A 13003-nucleotide genomic window follows, 5' to 3' on the forward strand; every position below is an offset into this window, starting at 1 on the left:
CCCATGAATCCAGAGGCTGAGCCCCCTTGAGGTGAGGGGTGAACCGGTTCTGGGCAGCAGGATGCTGTGGTACCTCGGAGTCTCTGTGAGACCCCAACACTAGACACACTTGGCCCTTTTGAAATCTTAGGAGAAGCCTTGGGAAGTTGTATGGCAGAGGGGAGCAGCCTCTGCATCTCAGTCCCCTCCAACTTGCCATGGTGTAGAGAGGGAACTGCAGCCACGATGGGACGGACATTGGCCATGTCCCTGTGTGGGACACAGGCCTGATTGAGTTAGGGTGCATTCTTTGTCTCTCCCTTTCTTGTGATTATCCCATCTCTACATTTGTGCTTTAGCCACCTGTGAGTCCCATCTCTGGTTTCAGAGAGAATAGAGGGTGTTATGGGCCAATAGACACAATAAACCCTAGAGATTAGATGCTACCCTACTTTCCAGAAAAGACTGGGCACACCATGAGTTGCACAATGATGGGACCAGGGTCCAAAAGCTGCTGAGAGGGAAGGACTGGTTGTGAATGCATTTTTGAAGGCTCCAAGCTGGAACTCTAGTGGCACCAAGCAGGGCAGATGCTGGTGGGGATGTTTGGGTAGTTGTTGGTGAACACCTGCGCACCTGAGATGGGTAGGCATGGAGGAGAAATCGGCAGCCCATAGGGCTGTTGAAAGTGGTCTTATGTGAAAAGAGGCTCAGGTATGGGCACAGGAAATGACATCATTGCCTTGACAATGGATCAAACAGAACATGGAACCCTGGTATCCAGGCACCCACTTCACTGACCAAGCCATCCGAGCTCACTTGGTTGGAGCCACTGGAGGGAGAAGGATGTTCTCCTGTGGTTGCAGACAATGCCGAGCCTCAGGCTCCCAGGAATCTCAGGGGGGCCAACTAGCCCTTTTGTGGATACACTGGGTGAGGCTTCATCTTAGACGCCAGAGCCTCTGGCGATTGTCGCAGAGGAGCTCAAGAGTAACAGTGAGTAGCACAGGGCAGGTGAGCCCAGCAGGCCCTCTAGTCTGATCCCTGATGAATGGCCCAGGACTCCTATTCTGACTCTGTGTGTGTGTGTGTGTGTGTGTGTTTGTACTGATGGGAACTGTCCCATTGTGCTTTGACTCTAGTGTATTGGCACAAGTCATTTTTCTGTTTGTCACCATTTCCATTTTGACCCCACCATTCTTGGTCCCAACCCAGGGTGAAAATGATCAGAACACGGAGGAGCCCTTCAGGGTTCAGAGCCTTGAACCTTACAGGCAGGACCAGCTTAGGAATGAGCTCCTGCCTGTCATTTGTGGGAGGAACCTACATTTCAGCAGCAACATGGGGTTAATCTCCTGGGATTTCATCCCCACCCAGCAGGTGCTGGATCTCTTGTTCCCAAAACAGCCACCTTCTTCAGTCTTTACTCCTGGTGCCACTCCACATCCTCCAAGGGGACAAGAACCTCAGGTTCTGGATGGATGTTGTAGAATGCCCACAGAGCCAACTGCCAGGCTGGGTGGGGTGCAGTTGCTGGGCTTTGCTGATGTTGTCATCCCCCACAGTTCTTGGAACCTTCTGTGGCAGTGGCATCCAGGACCCCAGCAGCTGTGAGTAGCAGCTCCTCACTGCTTCACTCCAGCGAGCAGGTGGAAGACAGCCGCGTTGTTCACGTCCTCCTAGAGGGACAGAGCCTGAGGGAGACAAAGCGCATCCCGGTAAGCCCGACAGCAGGGCTGCCTCCTGGGTGTCCACACAGTGGAAGGCAGGAGACACAGCCAACCCCAGGGCTATGGTGGGAAATAAAGAAGAGAGAGGTCCGTCTTAAGGGCTTGACCTGAGGAGGGAGAGCATCAGCATGCCCAGCTTCAGTGGTGAGTGGGCCTGTGTATGGTGGGTTTTGCAGGCCAGAAGTGCAGACGGAAGTGCTGTGGACAGATGAAGGCAGAGATATGTCCAGGGTGCAGGCTGCAGTGCCTAGAACTTGGTATTCTCAATGAGTGAAGTTGGAGCAGAGGAGGTGGCAGTGACTTGTCACATGTGTAGGAGGGGATGTGTTCCTGGTGGCAGGGAAGAGAACCTCCTTAGCATGACTAGGTGTAGGAATTTGGGGTCGGGATCACCTGGGGGGTCATGCCAAAGCTTCGGAAATGTTAGGCTTTGCATGTATGTAAATACGGAGCTAAAGGGGTTCTTGGCAGAATTTCTATGGATGTGCAGTAGACACGCTAATGCTGCAGGTGTCCAGCTGCAGAGGAGACATGTTCAGTGACTGCCAGTGCTGAGTCAAGTACATCATTACAACCAGACCCGCACCGAGCTTCCAGAGGCCAGGGCCTCTCAAAGCTATCATGAAGCACTCAAGTGCACACTCTTGTATCTGAGTCCGTTTTGTGTCGTGGCAGTCAGGACCCAAATTTTCAGTGCATCTGCCTCTTCCACCCACAAAGGCAGCCTGCATCCCAGATCACACTTGGTGCGCAGATCCCTGGCCCATTGCTCTCATCTCAGTGAGATGAGAGTGTGTCTGTGCATAGGCAGTTTGGTCCTTTGACATGAGTGGAATGTGGCTCCCCAGGGGGAGGGGAGATGGCAGGTACAGGCAGATATTTGTACCAGGATTGTTCTAGTAGCACATTGCAAGAACCCAGGTGGTATATGGAGGACACACTCAGGTAGCAGGATAACAAGATTGTGCCCTTGTATATGTAGCTGAGATTTCTCCTGAATGTTTGACCACAGTCTTCTGGGTAGCTCTTCTAAAAGCCATTCTCTGATGACATTTGTCCCACCCTGATCCAGGTGACCTTTCAGGAGACGGTGACAAGCCTCATCCGCAGGGCCTTGGACCAAAATTTGTTGCAGCATGAGGATGTGGACAACTTTGAGCTGCTGTATATGATGTCTGAGGATGAGAGTAAGTAGGACAATCAGACAGTGGGGAGACATGATCCACAGTGGGCTCAGGATAACTGACAGCCAAGAGAAAGTGGGCCTTGGCCCCAAAATACCAAAGTGTGATGGGCCTGGCGGAGACTCTCAGGGGTTGTGGGTGTTTTGTGGTATAATCCTTGAGTGCCACCTAACAATTCTCTCCACTTCGCTCTGCAGAAATCAAGGTCTCTGACCACGCACTCGTGTGTCTGTCCATGAATCTGGGAATACAATATTTCATCGTGAGGAAACGCCCCCAGGTCAAGGGAAAGGAGGTAAACACCTACCTTATTCAAGCTGTGCATGTGCTGCCATTCCACTCCGACCTGAGGAAATAAGAAGCCTCAGCACCTGGACATATTTGCTGGAAGCCCATAGAGCCAACTGACAGTCTGGGGTGGCTTTCTGTTTCTGGGTTTGCTGATGTTCCATCCCCCACAGTTCTCAGAATCAACCTGCAAGTCCTCCAGGCCGCTTTCCCACAAGCAGGTGGGAGACACCTGCTTAATTCGTGTCCACCTAGAAACACAAAGTCCAGAGATGGCCAAGAGTGTTCTGGTAAGCCTGGGAGCAGGGGTGTCCCGTGGTGCTTACACCTGGGTGGGGAGCAGACACTGGTCCAATACCATGGACTACTCATGCCCTCTTGAATTTGGAGCTTCTGGATGATCAGGAGGATAGATGGGAATCAAGAAGGGAGAGGTCAGTGTGAAGGGCTGGAGCTGAGATGAGCGAGTGCAGCAGCTTGTCCACTGCCATGTCTGAGGGAGTCTGTGTGTCAGGTGGCAGCATGCAGTCCAGAAGGGCAGGGACAGGTATGGGTGACAGATGAGAATAGGACAGGAAGTAGGTTGCAGGTTCCCTTGTATGGGATGCTGACGTCTATGGAGGAGGACAGCAGTGTGAGGTTCTGCATGTTCCTTGAACAAGGAGCTGAGAGAGTCTCTCTGCAGAGTCGATATGGATGTGGAGCAAGCACACTAAATGTCCAGGTAACCCAATGACCACCCTTGCCGGATGAGGTGCCCTCCTACATCCCAGCCAGCACTGAGCCTCTGGAGGCCAGGAGCTCTCGTGGCTATCTTTCAGCACTCCTGTGTGTGGTCATGTTCCTGGGTCTGTTTTTGGCCCTGGCAATCCAGACCAAAGCCTCTAGGTTTTGTGCCTAGGCCATTCCCAATGCCGCCTGCATCCTCGGGCAGACCTGGGATCTTGGAGGCTATTGTCCCATTCCTCCCAACTTGTGGGATGAGATTGCATCTGTATGCAGGTAGTGGGGTCCTTTCACTCCGAGAGGAGTGCAGCTCCACAAAGAGCAATGGCAGGCCCAGGAAGTCCTATGTACACGGATTGGGCTAGTAGCCTGTGGGAAGAGCCCACACGATGAGCAGGAGGTCAGCCTCGGGTAGTAGGGTCATGGATGTTGCCCTTGTATTTAGAGTGGAGGTGCCTCCAGAATGCCCCTGCCCACTGTCCTTGAGTAGTCACTTCAAGGCCCATTTCCTGAAGGCCTGTCTCCCATGCTGCTCCAGGTGACCTGCCAGGATAGGGCTCCTGTCGTCATCCGCAGCGCCCTCGACCTACACTTCCTTACTGAGGAGAATCCAGAGGATTATGAGCTGGGCCAAATCATCTCTCGCCGTCAGAGTAAGTGAGACAATCAGATAGCAGAGAGCAAGGGTCAGGATGTGGACTCAGGTCAACTCTTAGCAACAAAGAGTAGTCTCTGACCCCCAAGAACACTCCAACAGGTGTGTTGGGTTCGTGCACAAAGCCAACTGCACTTCTGCTGGTGGAAGGTCTTGAGGTCCAATAGTATACCCCAGTGGATATTGCGGCTCCCCACCAGGTGCCCTCCCCTGGACATGAACAGGCATCCAAAGCTGACATCTTTGAGGAGTGAGGAGGAAAGCCTCTCTCCAGGAGCAGTATGTTTTCATGGTCTGGGATAGGAGTGGTTTCAAAGGAACATGGGAATGCATGGGCTAAAGAGGGAACTGGCATTTTGTGGACTGAAGCAGTACTATTGAAAGCCTTCTGTGTGACCAGAAAACCACTGCCTGGGCAGAGCATTGCCAGGATTCTAGCAAGCAGTAACAGGATGAAATTGGGAAGAAAACACAGCCTGGGAGACAGCCTGAATCATCTGTTTTTGCATAAATTCCATGGTCTTACGCACCTGAGTCCACTAGGCAAGGAGTGATCACAATAGCCAGGTTGTGATCCCTAACTAAAGTCAGATGAGGGCTTCCTGAGCACGTAGCCACAGAGCTCATCTGATAATAATGCCAGCGCTTTTTTGTTGGTTGGTTGGTTGGTTTTTGTGAGCCAAACACCACAGCAGCCATTATCCCAGCCTATGTACCCTGAAGTCCACCATCCCTATGAGTTCTAGGATCACTTGTCTCCTATCTTAACCTACTGTTAGGTTAGTAGAGTCTATGGAAGAGGAAGTCTGTCTGGGGCCTTGGTAGCCTAAGAAATTCATAGCAGAGATCTCCACATCCAACCCAGAAGGGATGGAGAACAGGCTCTAGGTTAGAGGAGGGCGACAGGAAACACATGTTCAGAGGAAGGAGAAGCGGCTGTTGTATTCCCCCACTCGGGGTCATGGCACCACTGGGCCATACACCATGTTGGAGGGAAGCAGTCCCTTTGCTGGTCTTTGGAACCATTGTTCTCAGTAGGGCAGTATTTGGAATGTGGCCTCCATTCTCAGAAGCCTGGTTCACATGGAGGCGGGCTCCACCAACGCAGAAGCATGGCTCTAACGTGGTATCCGTGCTGGTCAGCCTGTCCTCACTGTGGCCATACTTGAGGAAAATAACTCAGAGGAGGAATCCTAGGCCTTTTCTCTGGGTTTCATAGCTTTCTCTTTGGTTGTGCACTGAGGCTGTCCATAAAGCTCTAGTGTGTGGCAGTGGAGAGCTCCTCAGCCCTTGCCACAAAGGCATAGACTGGGAGAGAGAGAACGAGGCTGGCAGAGAGGGAGAGAGAGAAAGATGGAGAGGGAGGACCTCTACTTGGAGAATGAGGATTCAGTGGAGCCAACAGGAACAAGGTACTGTTGCCCAGGGCACAACCCTGTTTAGGTCTTACTCCAACCATGCTCAACCTTTCTTCCAGTCCCTCCCACCCCCCAGTAGTGTATTCATCTTGAATGAGAATTTCATGTTGACATCAGAGCACTCACCATCCAATGCTTCCCTCCAAACCCACCTATGAAGATGGCTCACGTGGGGACTGAATCTTCGGCACAGGAGCCTTTTGTGGGAGATTTCAGATGCAAACCCTAGTGGTGTGCTTTGGCAGATGCAAGAGGACCTGAGATATTCTGGAGTCCAAAGCCTTCGGTAGGAACAGACATTAGGTCTGTTGAAGTGCTCTGCCTAGTTCTTCCTCAGGGAGGACTGTGGAGGCTGTCTTTGTTGGTATTGGTGCTGAATTGGAGAGCTCTCAGGTGTGTGGCTCTGGCCTTTTCTGGCACAGGCTCTCAGATGTTGGCGTGTCCTAGGGAGCACCTCCTGAGTGCCACCTTCTTTTTGTACACCCCTCTCTCCCCAGAGCTGAGGATTCCAGCAGAGGCCAACGTATTTTATGCCAAGAATCCTCACAAAAAATCCAACTTTGTGCTGAGGAAAAGGAGCCTCTCCCAAAAGAATGATGGGTGGATCCAGCCTCAACCTCCCTCTCGTCCTGGAAAGAAGGCTCCTGCCCTCCTGAGGATGCTTGCAAAACCATTCTGCTGCTGTGTGCCTGGGCGGGGCTGAGGCAGCCCAGGAATATTTACATTGATTACTATTTTCTTCAAAGTTTAAATCTATAGTTTGCCATTGTCCTTGACCTTGTTTAGTAACACAGTTGTTACTCTATCCTGTATTTGTTGTTTCCATTAATATATTATTATTTTAAAATATATATGTTTTTGTTACCTGATCTACTGTGATGATTTGAGTATACTAAATGTAGCAGTGATTCCTAAAGGACACATCCAAACCAACAGGAAGGAATGTTTCATTCTATCAGCAAGAACTTTGGTTTTTAGGAGTTTGGCAGATGGCGTTATCTGAGTCAGTTTTCCAATGGGGGCAATGAAGTATCAGCTATGATGGTACAAACACAAACAAAGACACACAAACACACACAAGAGCACACACACTCACTGAGAGATAGATAGACAGATGGAGTTGGTCTCTGCTGAAATACTTTGGAGACACGGTTCTGATTTCTCCCCTTTTGGAGTATTTTCAATTGCACAAGGTGTCTTGCAAATGAACCCATGTCTGAGGAAGACATGCATGTGTACTTCACATGCCACTTTTCACATAGCAGGAAGGTCATGTCATGTAATATTTTTCATGCAGCTGTCTTTTGACTGTGAACCATCCCATGAGGTCAGCTGTGGAATTTTCAACTTGTAGCATCACAATGGGGATCCACTCTTTGGATTTGGGGATATTTCCGATTTTCTTGATTCAGATTGGAATGATATATATATTAGTTTTTGATGAAAATTCTGCATTTGATGGTAATGAATGTCGTGCATCTAGGAATCTGTAGAGTGCAGACAATGAATGGATGCCTACTGTTGTCTGGACTGGTCTGAAAAGTCCTGTAGCATCTGAGCATGTGTGAGGGCTGTACAGGTCTTGCAAAAAGTCCAGGTCAGATGATCCTGCACAAAGCTGAACTCCTAGTGGTCTCCACAACAGTGTAAGGGCCAAGGAGAAACACACTTCCACACAGAAGTTGGGAAGCTACCTTATGAAGGTGATCATAGATACGGGATTATTAATATATCCAGGTTGGCATCTATTATTTTTTTAGCTTTTGACTTTCGCAGCTGTGGGCATCTTGACAACCATCAACTCCCTGTAAGCACAGACAACTCTATAAGAACCTGAGGATAAATTTCCCTGTGCATGTCCCCTTGTGAAACTGCTTAAGCACCGCCTGGTTTACACACAGGTGGAATTTCTAGGTCAAAGTGTGCATGTTTACTTCTTTGACTAAGCACTGCCAGGTGGCTCTTCTGCATAGCTCTACCTGTGGCCAGGATTGTATTATCTAGCTTTCTAACTTTTGCATGTTGAGTAGATACATAGTGGGAGCACACTGTTTTTGTTGGTATTTTTCTTGGTATCTATTCTGATGCTTTTCACTGGGGGATTTTTTCCTGTGAAAATGGGCTTCCTCTACTTGACCTTATTTTCTTCTTTTTAAAATTTTTTCAATGTGACTTTTTAATTTTAGTTTTATTAAAGACATTGCCCCTTGCTTGCATAGTCTATATCTAAAGCACTAGTCCTTGCTCCAAGGCCCAGCTTGCTCTCAGCTGCCCCAGGAGGGGAACAGTCTTTGGCGGTAGACAAGAGACACCCCTGCAGGGGGCACAAGTGCTTTGGCCCTCTGGTGTCTTGCCAGCAGTGCTTCCCATGCTCACAGAGGGTTTCAGACACTGAGTCAATGGTCCAGGTGGTCTTTTGTTCAGTCTGATCTCAAATTGAGCTCCTCTGAGAGGTCATATTGAAGTCCTTGTGTGTACCTGATCCATCATTTTAAACAATATTCCAAGTTCACTTTTTGTGTGTACGTGGGTTCTGGGGATTGAACCCAGGGCCTTGAGCCTGTGAGGCAAGTGACCTACCTGAGCTACACCCTCAGAGACCCCTGTAAAAGTATTTCCCCTTTGCCTCGGGGTCTAAGTTGCCAAGGCTGACCTCAAACGTTCCTCTTGCCTCAGCCTCCCTGGTGGCTGGCATGACAGGCATGCACCTGGGACTGTCACACTCGAGCCTGTGATGGGAACTCATGTGCATCTGTCCAGGGCTGAGCATGGTTAGGCAGAGCTGTGCTCCAGGCTCCCTGCAGGGCTGTGGAGGCTTCTGCTGCCCAGCAGCCCTGGTGCCATGGCCAGGGCTCCTCCCAGCCGAGGGCAGGCAGCTGCCCATTGCTGTAGGCTGACCTTATTTTCTTCTTATGGCACTCGTCCGTTCTCTGGAGTATGTCGTATGGTTTGTCCATCAGGAGTCTAACAGGTCCTCTAGAACCTTCAAACAATTAGTAAAATTCCTAAACAGTAAGTGAGCACGCGCAGAAATTGGGCTAATATTTTGGGAAGAACAATGTTGGATGATATATTCATGGCTTGAATATATCATCCAACATGAAGTTATATTTTATTACTTACAAAATGATAAAATAATGAAGCAATACCATGGGCTGAGCTAAAATAGATCCTTAGGATCTTAGGCATTCTGTAATAAATCTGTGTCACTTGAAGTGTAGAGTTGATCGACTCTGAGTAATGAAACAGAAGTAAAGGTATCAAAGCCAATGATCATCTGTTTCCAATTTTCTGTGATTTGGTTCAAGTGGTAAAGTGGTGATATTTATTAATAATGGATCAAATAGGTTCATAATTGTTTTAGAGTACAATTAGATGCCTTCAAACTTTAGGCTACATGGGCACATTTGAGAACGGTTCCAGCCATTCTCTCATCCTTTGGGTCATTCCCCTCCTATGTCCTGTGAGACATTTTCTATGTGAGGCTTTAAGAAGAAGAAGAGAATATTCTGTAAAGAAAACCTTGTGATCTGTGCAGTATGAAGTTGAATGGGTTCATTCAGAAATCAGAAATTCTATTGAAAGATATTTATTTGCATGAGCCAAATAAAACCTATTTTTAGGCATCCTGGTGAAGACAAGGTTTTATCTTTATGTCTCATTTTCTATGTTTTGTTGTTGTTGTTGTTGTTAGAATGAAATTCATATGTTGCCAGACCATTCTATCAGATGTGTAACTAGATGCCATTTAAATTACCCACTTTTACATGGTAGACAGTTTTTAATGAACACTGCCTGTCTGCACCTTTTTTAAAAACAGGACTGGGATCAGAAGCCCAAATACCAATGGTTAGCTGGAACATATTTTTCATTTGGCCTATCTGTCAGTATTCCCTGAGGTCATCTGTGCAATCAGCTTCGTTACTCCTGCTCCCTCACTGGATTTCATAGAAACCATATGCTATGTATGAATCAGGGACACCAATCCCACAACATAGCATTCTTGGAATATCCAAAGTCCCACTTTTCACTTCGCCATGCCTGAGATCAGCAGTAATATTTATCAGCAAATGTGAGATTTTCAAAGATCCAATTCTATGTGCTCCTTTCTCATAGAGCCTTAGGCAGGGATATAGCATACATAAATATTAAGTAAAGTCCATAGTTTTTAAAATGTCATCCATTGAATAGTTGACACATGTCTGAGATACTTTTTATTTTGGAGGAGGTATTATTTAATAGGGAATTCCAACAGCTACCTAATAGTGAAATGAGAAGTCTTGCATCCATTTTATTTTGTTTCTGATGATTTTTATGAGTAAGGGTAAGATACTTCCTTGTTCTGATGCAGATGTTGCCCACTTTTGTGAATGGATGCGGGGTGTCACCTACTACTTGCATATCTGCATATTGGGCTTGACACTGCTATCGTACTTGGTAGTTGGCAAAAAGTCAATACTGAAGTTAAGCTCTTGTGTTCTAGCAGCAGAGCTGAAGATCCTTGATGTGCCACCTTCTGCAATCCATGCTGCTCTCTTCATGTTCCTTATTGACTTCCTGGTGATGAGCATCATGGTCTCCTGGTCTTGAGAATGGCCAAGCATTGCTCTGTGAATGTGGAAGATGGGCATGTGGAAGGCTCCAGGGAGGAGGGATCATTGAACATGTACTCGAATCCATGTGCCTGTTGAATGACCTGTTTTTTTATTTTTGGGTTTTAAGGGAGACACTGCCCTAAAACACTTCTGTGCAGCTGGGGATGCAGGCTTCTGCTTCACCTTGCAGGAAGCATTAACGAATCCTTTCCAGAAGACATGAGAAGAGAGAAGTGAGCCTCTGGTATCATGCAGGTTCCTTGCATTGCCCATGGGCTAGAAGAGAGAAGAGTTGCTTCATGAGATTTGATCCCCTTTTTCCTGAAAAGTTCCACACAGAGGTGAGTCCCCAGCATGTTTAGAAATCATTTCAGACACCTTTCTGGACGGAATTGAATCAGAGCCCCTGATGATGTGGAAGAGCTAAAGATGGGTTTGCTATGAATTTTCTATTTCATTCATCAGGGCCTGAGTCAAGTCAGTCATTGTGCTGTCAACACATGAGCTGCTGGTCAAATGTGAGGAAGTGGTCTTGCTTTATGAAAACACCACCCTGATTCAGTGAGCCAGAGGCAGCCTGCAGTCCCTGTTTTCCTGTAAAGGCAGATTGCTGTGGATGGCCTCTGGCCTCGTCATGCAGCCCTGCTCAGAGTAGGGGATTGAGGGACCAGGCAGATCCCTAGTTCCTTTTGACCTTTATTGCCATTGGGCCACCCCAGGGTCCTTGGACTCTACCTGGTCTTCTGGCCTGGGTCAGGGGATGTGAGGTTTGGAATCCCCCTCTGTGGCAGGATCCCAGCCCCCCAGCCACTTGAGGTCAGCACATCCTTCCCTAATTGTGTTAGAGTTGGAGACTTCTCCCACCCATCCTCATCCATGCTCATCCCACATTTTGTAGCTTGGCACCTGAGGACCTTTATTCATTGACTTAGTTGTTAGTGATGATGGTTACTAAGACTAAGTGACTCTTTCAAGTCACATCACTTGCATGGTAGGGCTAGAGCATGGATCTTCCTAATTGATTTCATGGGACTCTCTCATGGAAACTGTGACTGCTTCCTAAACACACACTCTACATTTGGAGTGTCAAAATTCTTGCCACTGCCTCCTTGGCAAGTGTATCTTGTCTTCTACGTGGGAATTTCACAAATATTTTCCTTTGGTTTGTGGAGGTCATGCAGAAGGGATTTCATTTGAAATAGCCCAAACAAGAAATACCAGTTGTCTTTTTCGCACATGGATGTGTGTAGTGAACACCCCTTTCTGTGTGCTTGCATGAGTTACTCCTTTGAATTTGTTGAAGAATGGTTGGCTGGGGAGCAAGTTAACGAGAGATGGATATCAATGGTTGTCAAGTATTCTGACGTGAAGAATGTATTGAGGATGTGAAGGCTTTTCTAGCCAGTTCCTATGGCTCAGTCAGGGATCAGTCAGAGGATTCTGTCTGGTAGACTCTTTGGCACAGATGTCAAAGTGGCCTGGTCTTACCCTGTCCAGGACTGAATGCTGAGCTTGAGTGGGAGCTTCTTGTCATTTCAAGCATTTCCATGAGTCTGTCCTCTGTTCTCTTGTATCCAAGTGGTTTCTAATAGGAAAGCAGAACAAAAATTGAAAGTATGGTGATTGATTATTTTTACCAATGTTATTTCAATCCACTTTGTTTAATACGAAATTACCTTTATGCTAGTAAGATTTCATATGTGAGGAAATAATGAAAATATTGGGGTTAGGGGATGAGAATATGCAAATCAAACATTTTTGAGCACCAAGACCCGTTTTTTGTTTTTGTTTTTGTTTTTTTTAACTTAAATAATATTAAGTGCCAGAGGACCACCGCTGCCATTCAGCCTCAACAACCTCCAGGTCCAGCCTCCAGGTGGCCCATTTCACCAGGGTGTGTGGGACCACACTGTCCTGGGATGAGAGAACAGTACCCACGGATGTTGACATCTCACAGAGTAGATATTGCCAGTGACAGTAGGGAGCTATTGGCACATGAGGAAGGGAAGAGCTCTCAGGATGGGAAGAGGGGGCCGCTTCGAGACTCATTGGGTATGGCACGAGGCTGCTGGGTGTGGTGTTGGCCTGGGCCCACTGAGTGGGGCAGATCCGTGGTCTGTGTTTCTGTACCCTCCTCTGTAGCCTGTGTTGGCAGCAGATCAGGGAATTGCGATCAGAAGTGCTCCCAGTAACACAGGCACCAGCCCCCAGAGTGTGTGCCTATCCGTTTCCCCTCCTGGCCTGACTTAGTGCCTGTCTTGCCTCAGGGCTGAGACCCTACAATCTCTGATGAGGGTGTCTGTGGTCCAGATCCAACCTGCATGGCCAACATGCTCAGACCTTCAGCTGGGTCCTAGGCTGCTGCAACCAAACTCTGTTAACTGGGTGGCCGACAACAGAGGAAGTGTCTTCCGTTGAGCTCCAGAGG

General features: G+C 48.0%; 1 protein-coding gene across 1 annotated transcript in view; it reads left to right on the plus strand.

The window, feature by feature from the left end:
- Positions 1-6785, plus strand: part of LOC144249840 (uncharacterized) — a 37588-nt gene extending 30803 nt beyond the window's left edge. The window contains exons 12-16 of the mRNA XM_077792037.1: positions 2782-2896; positions 3091-3188; positions 3355-3471; positions 4446-4560; positions 6478-6785. Coding sequence (XP_077648163.1) covers positions 2782-2896; positions 3091-3188; positions 3355-3471; positions 4446-4560; positions 6478-6683 — 651 coding nt within the window. The 3' untranslated portion in view covers positions 6684-6785. The remainder of the gene's footprint in view (positions 1-2781; positions 2897-3090; positions 3189-3354; positions 3472-4445; positions 4561-6477) is intronic.
- Positions 6786-13003: the final 6218 nt, after the last annotated feature.

The sequence above is a fragment of the Urocitellus parryii genome, chromosome 12 (assembly GCF_045843805.1).
Source record: "Urocitellus parryii isolate mUroPar1 chromosome 12, mUroPar1.hap1, whole genome shotgun sequence".
Classification (NCBI taxonomy): domain Eukaryota; kingdom Metazoa; phylum Chordata; class Mammalia; order Rodentia; family Sciuridae; genus Urocitellus; species Urocitellus parryii.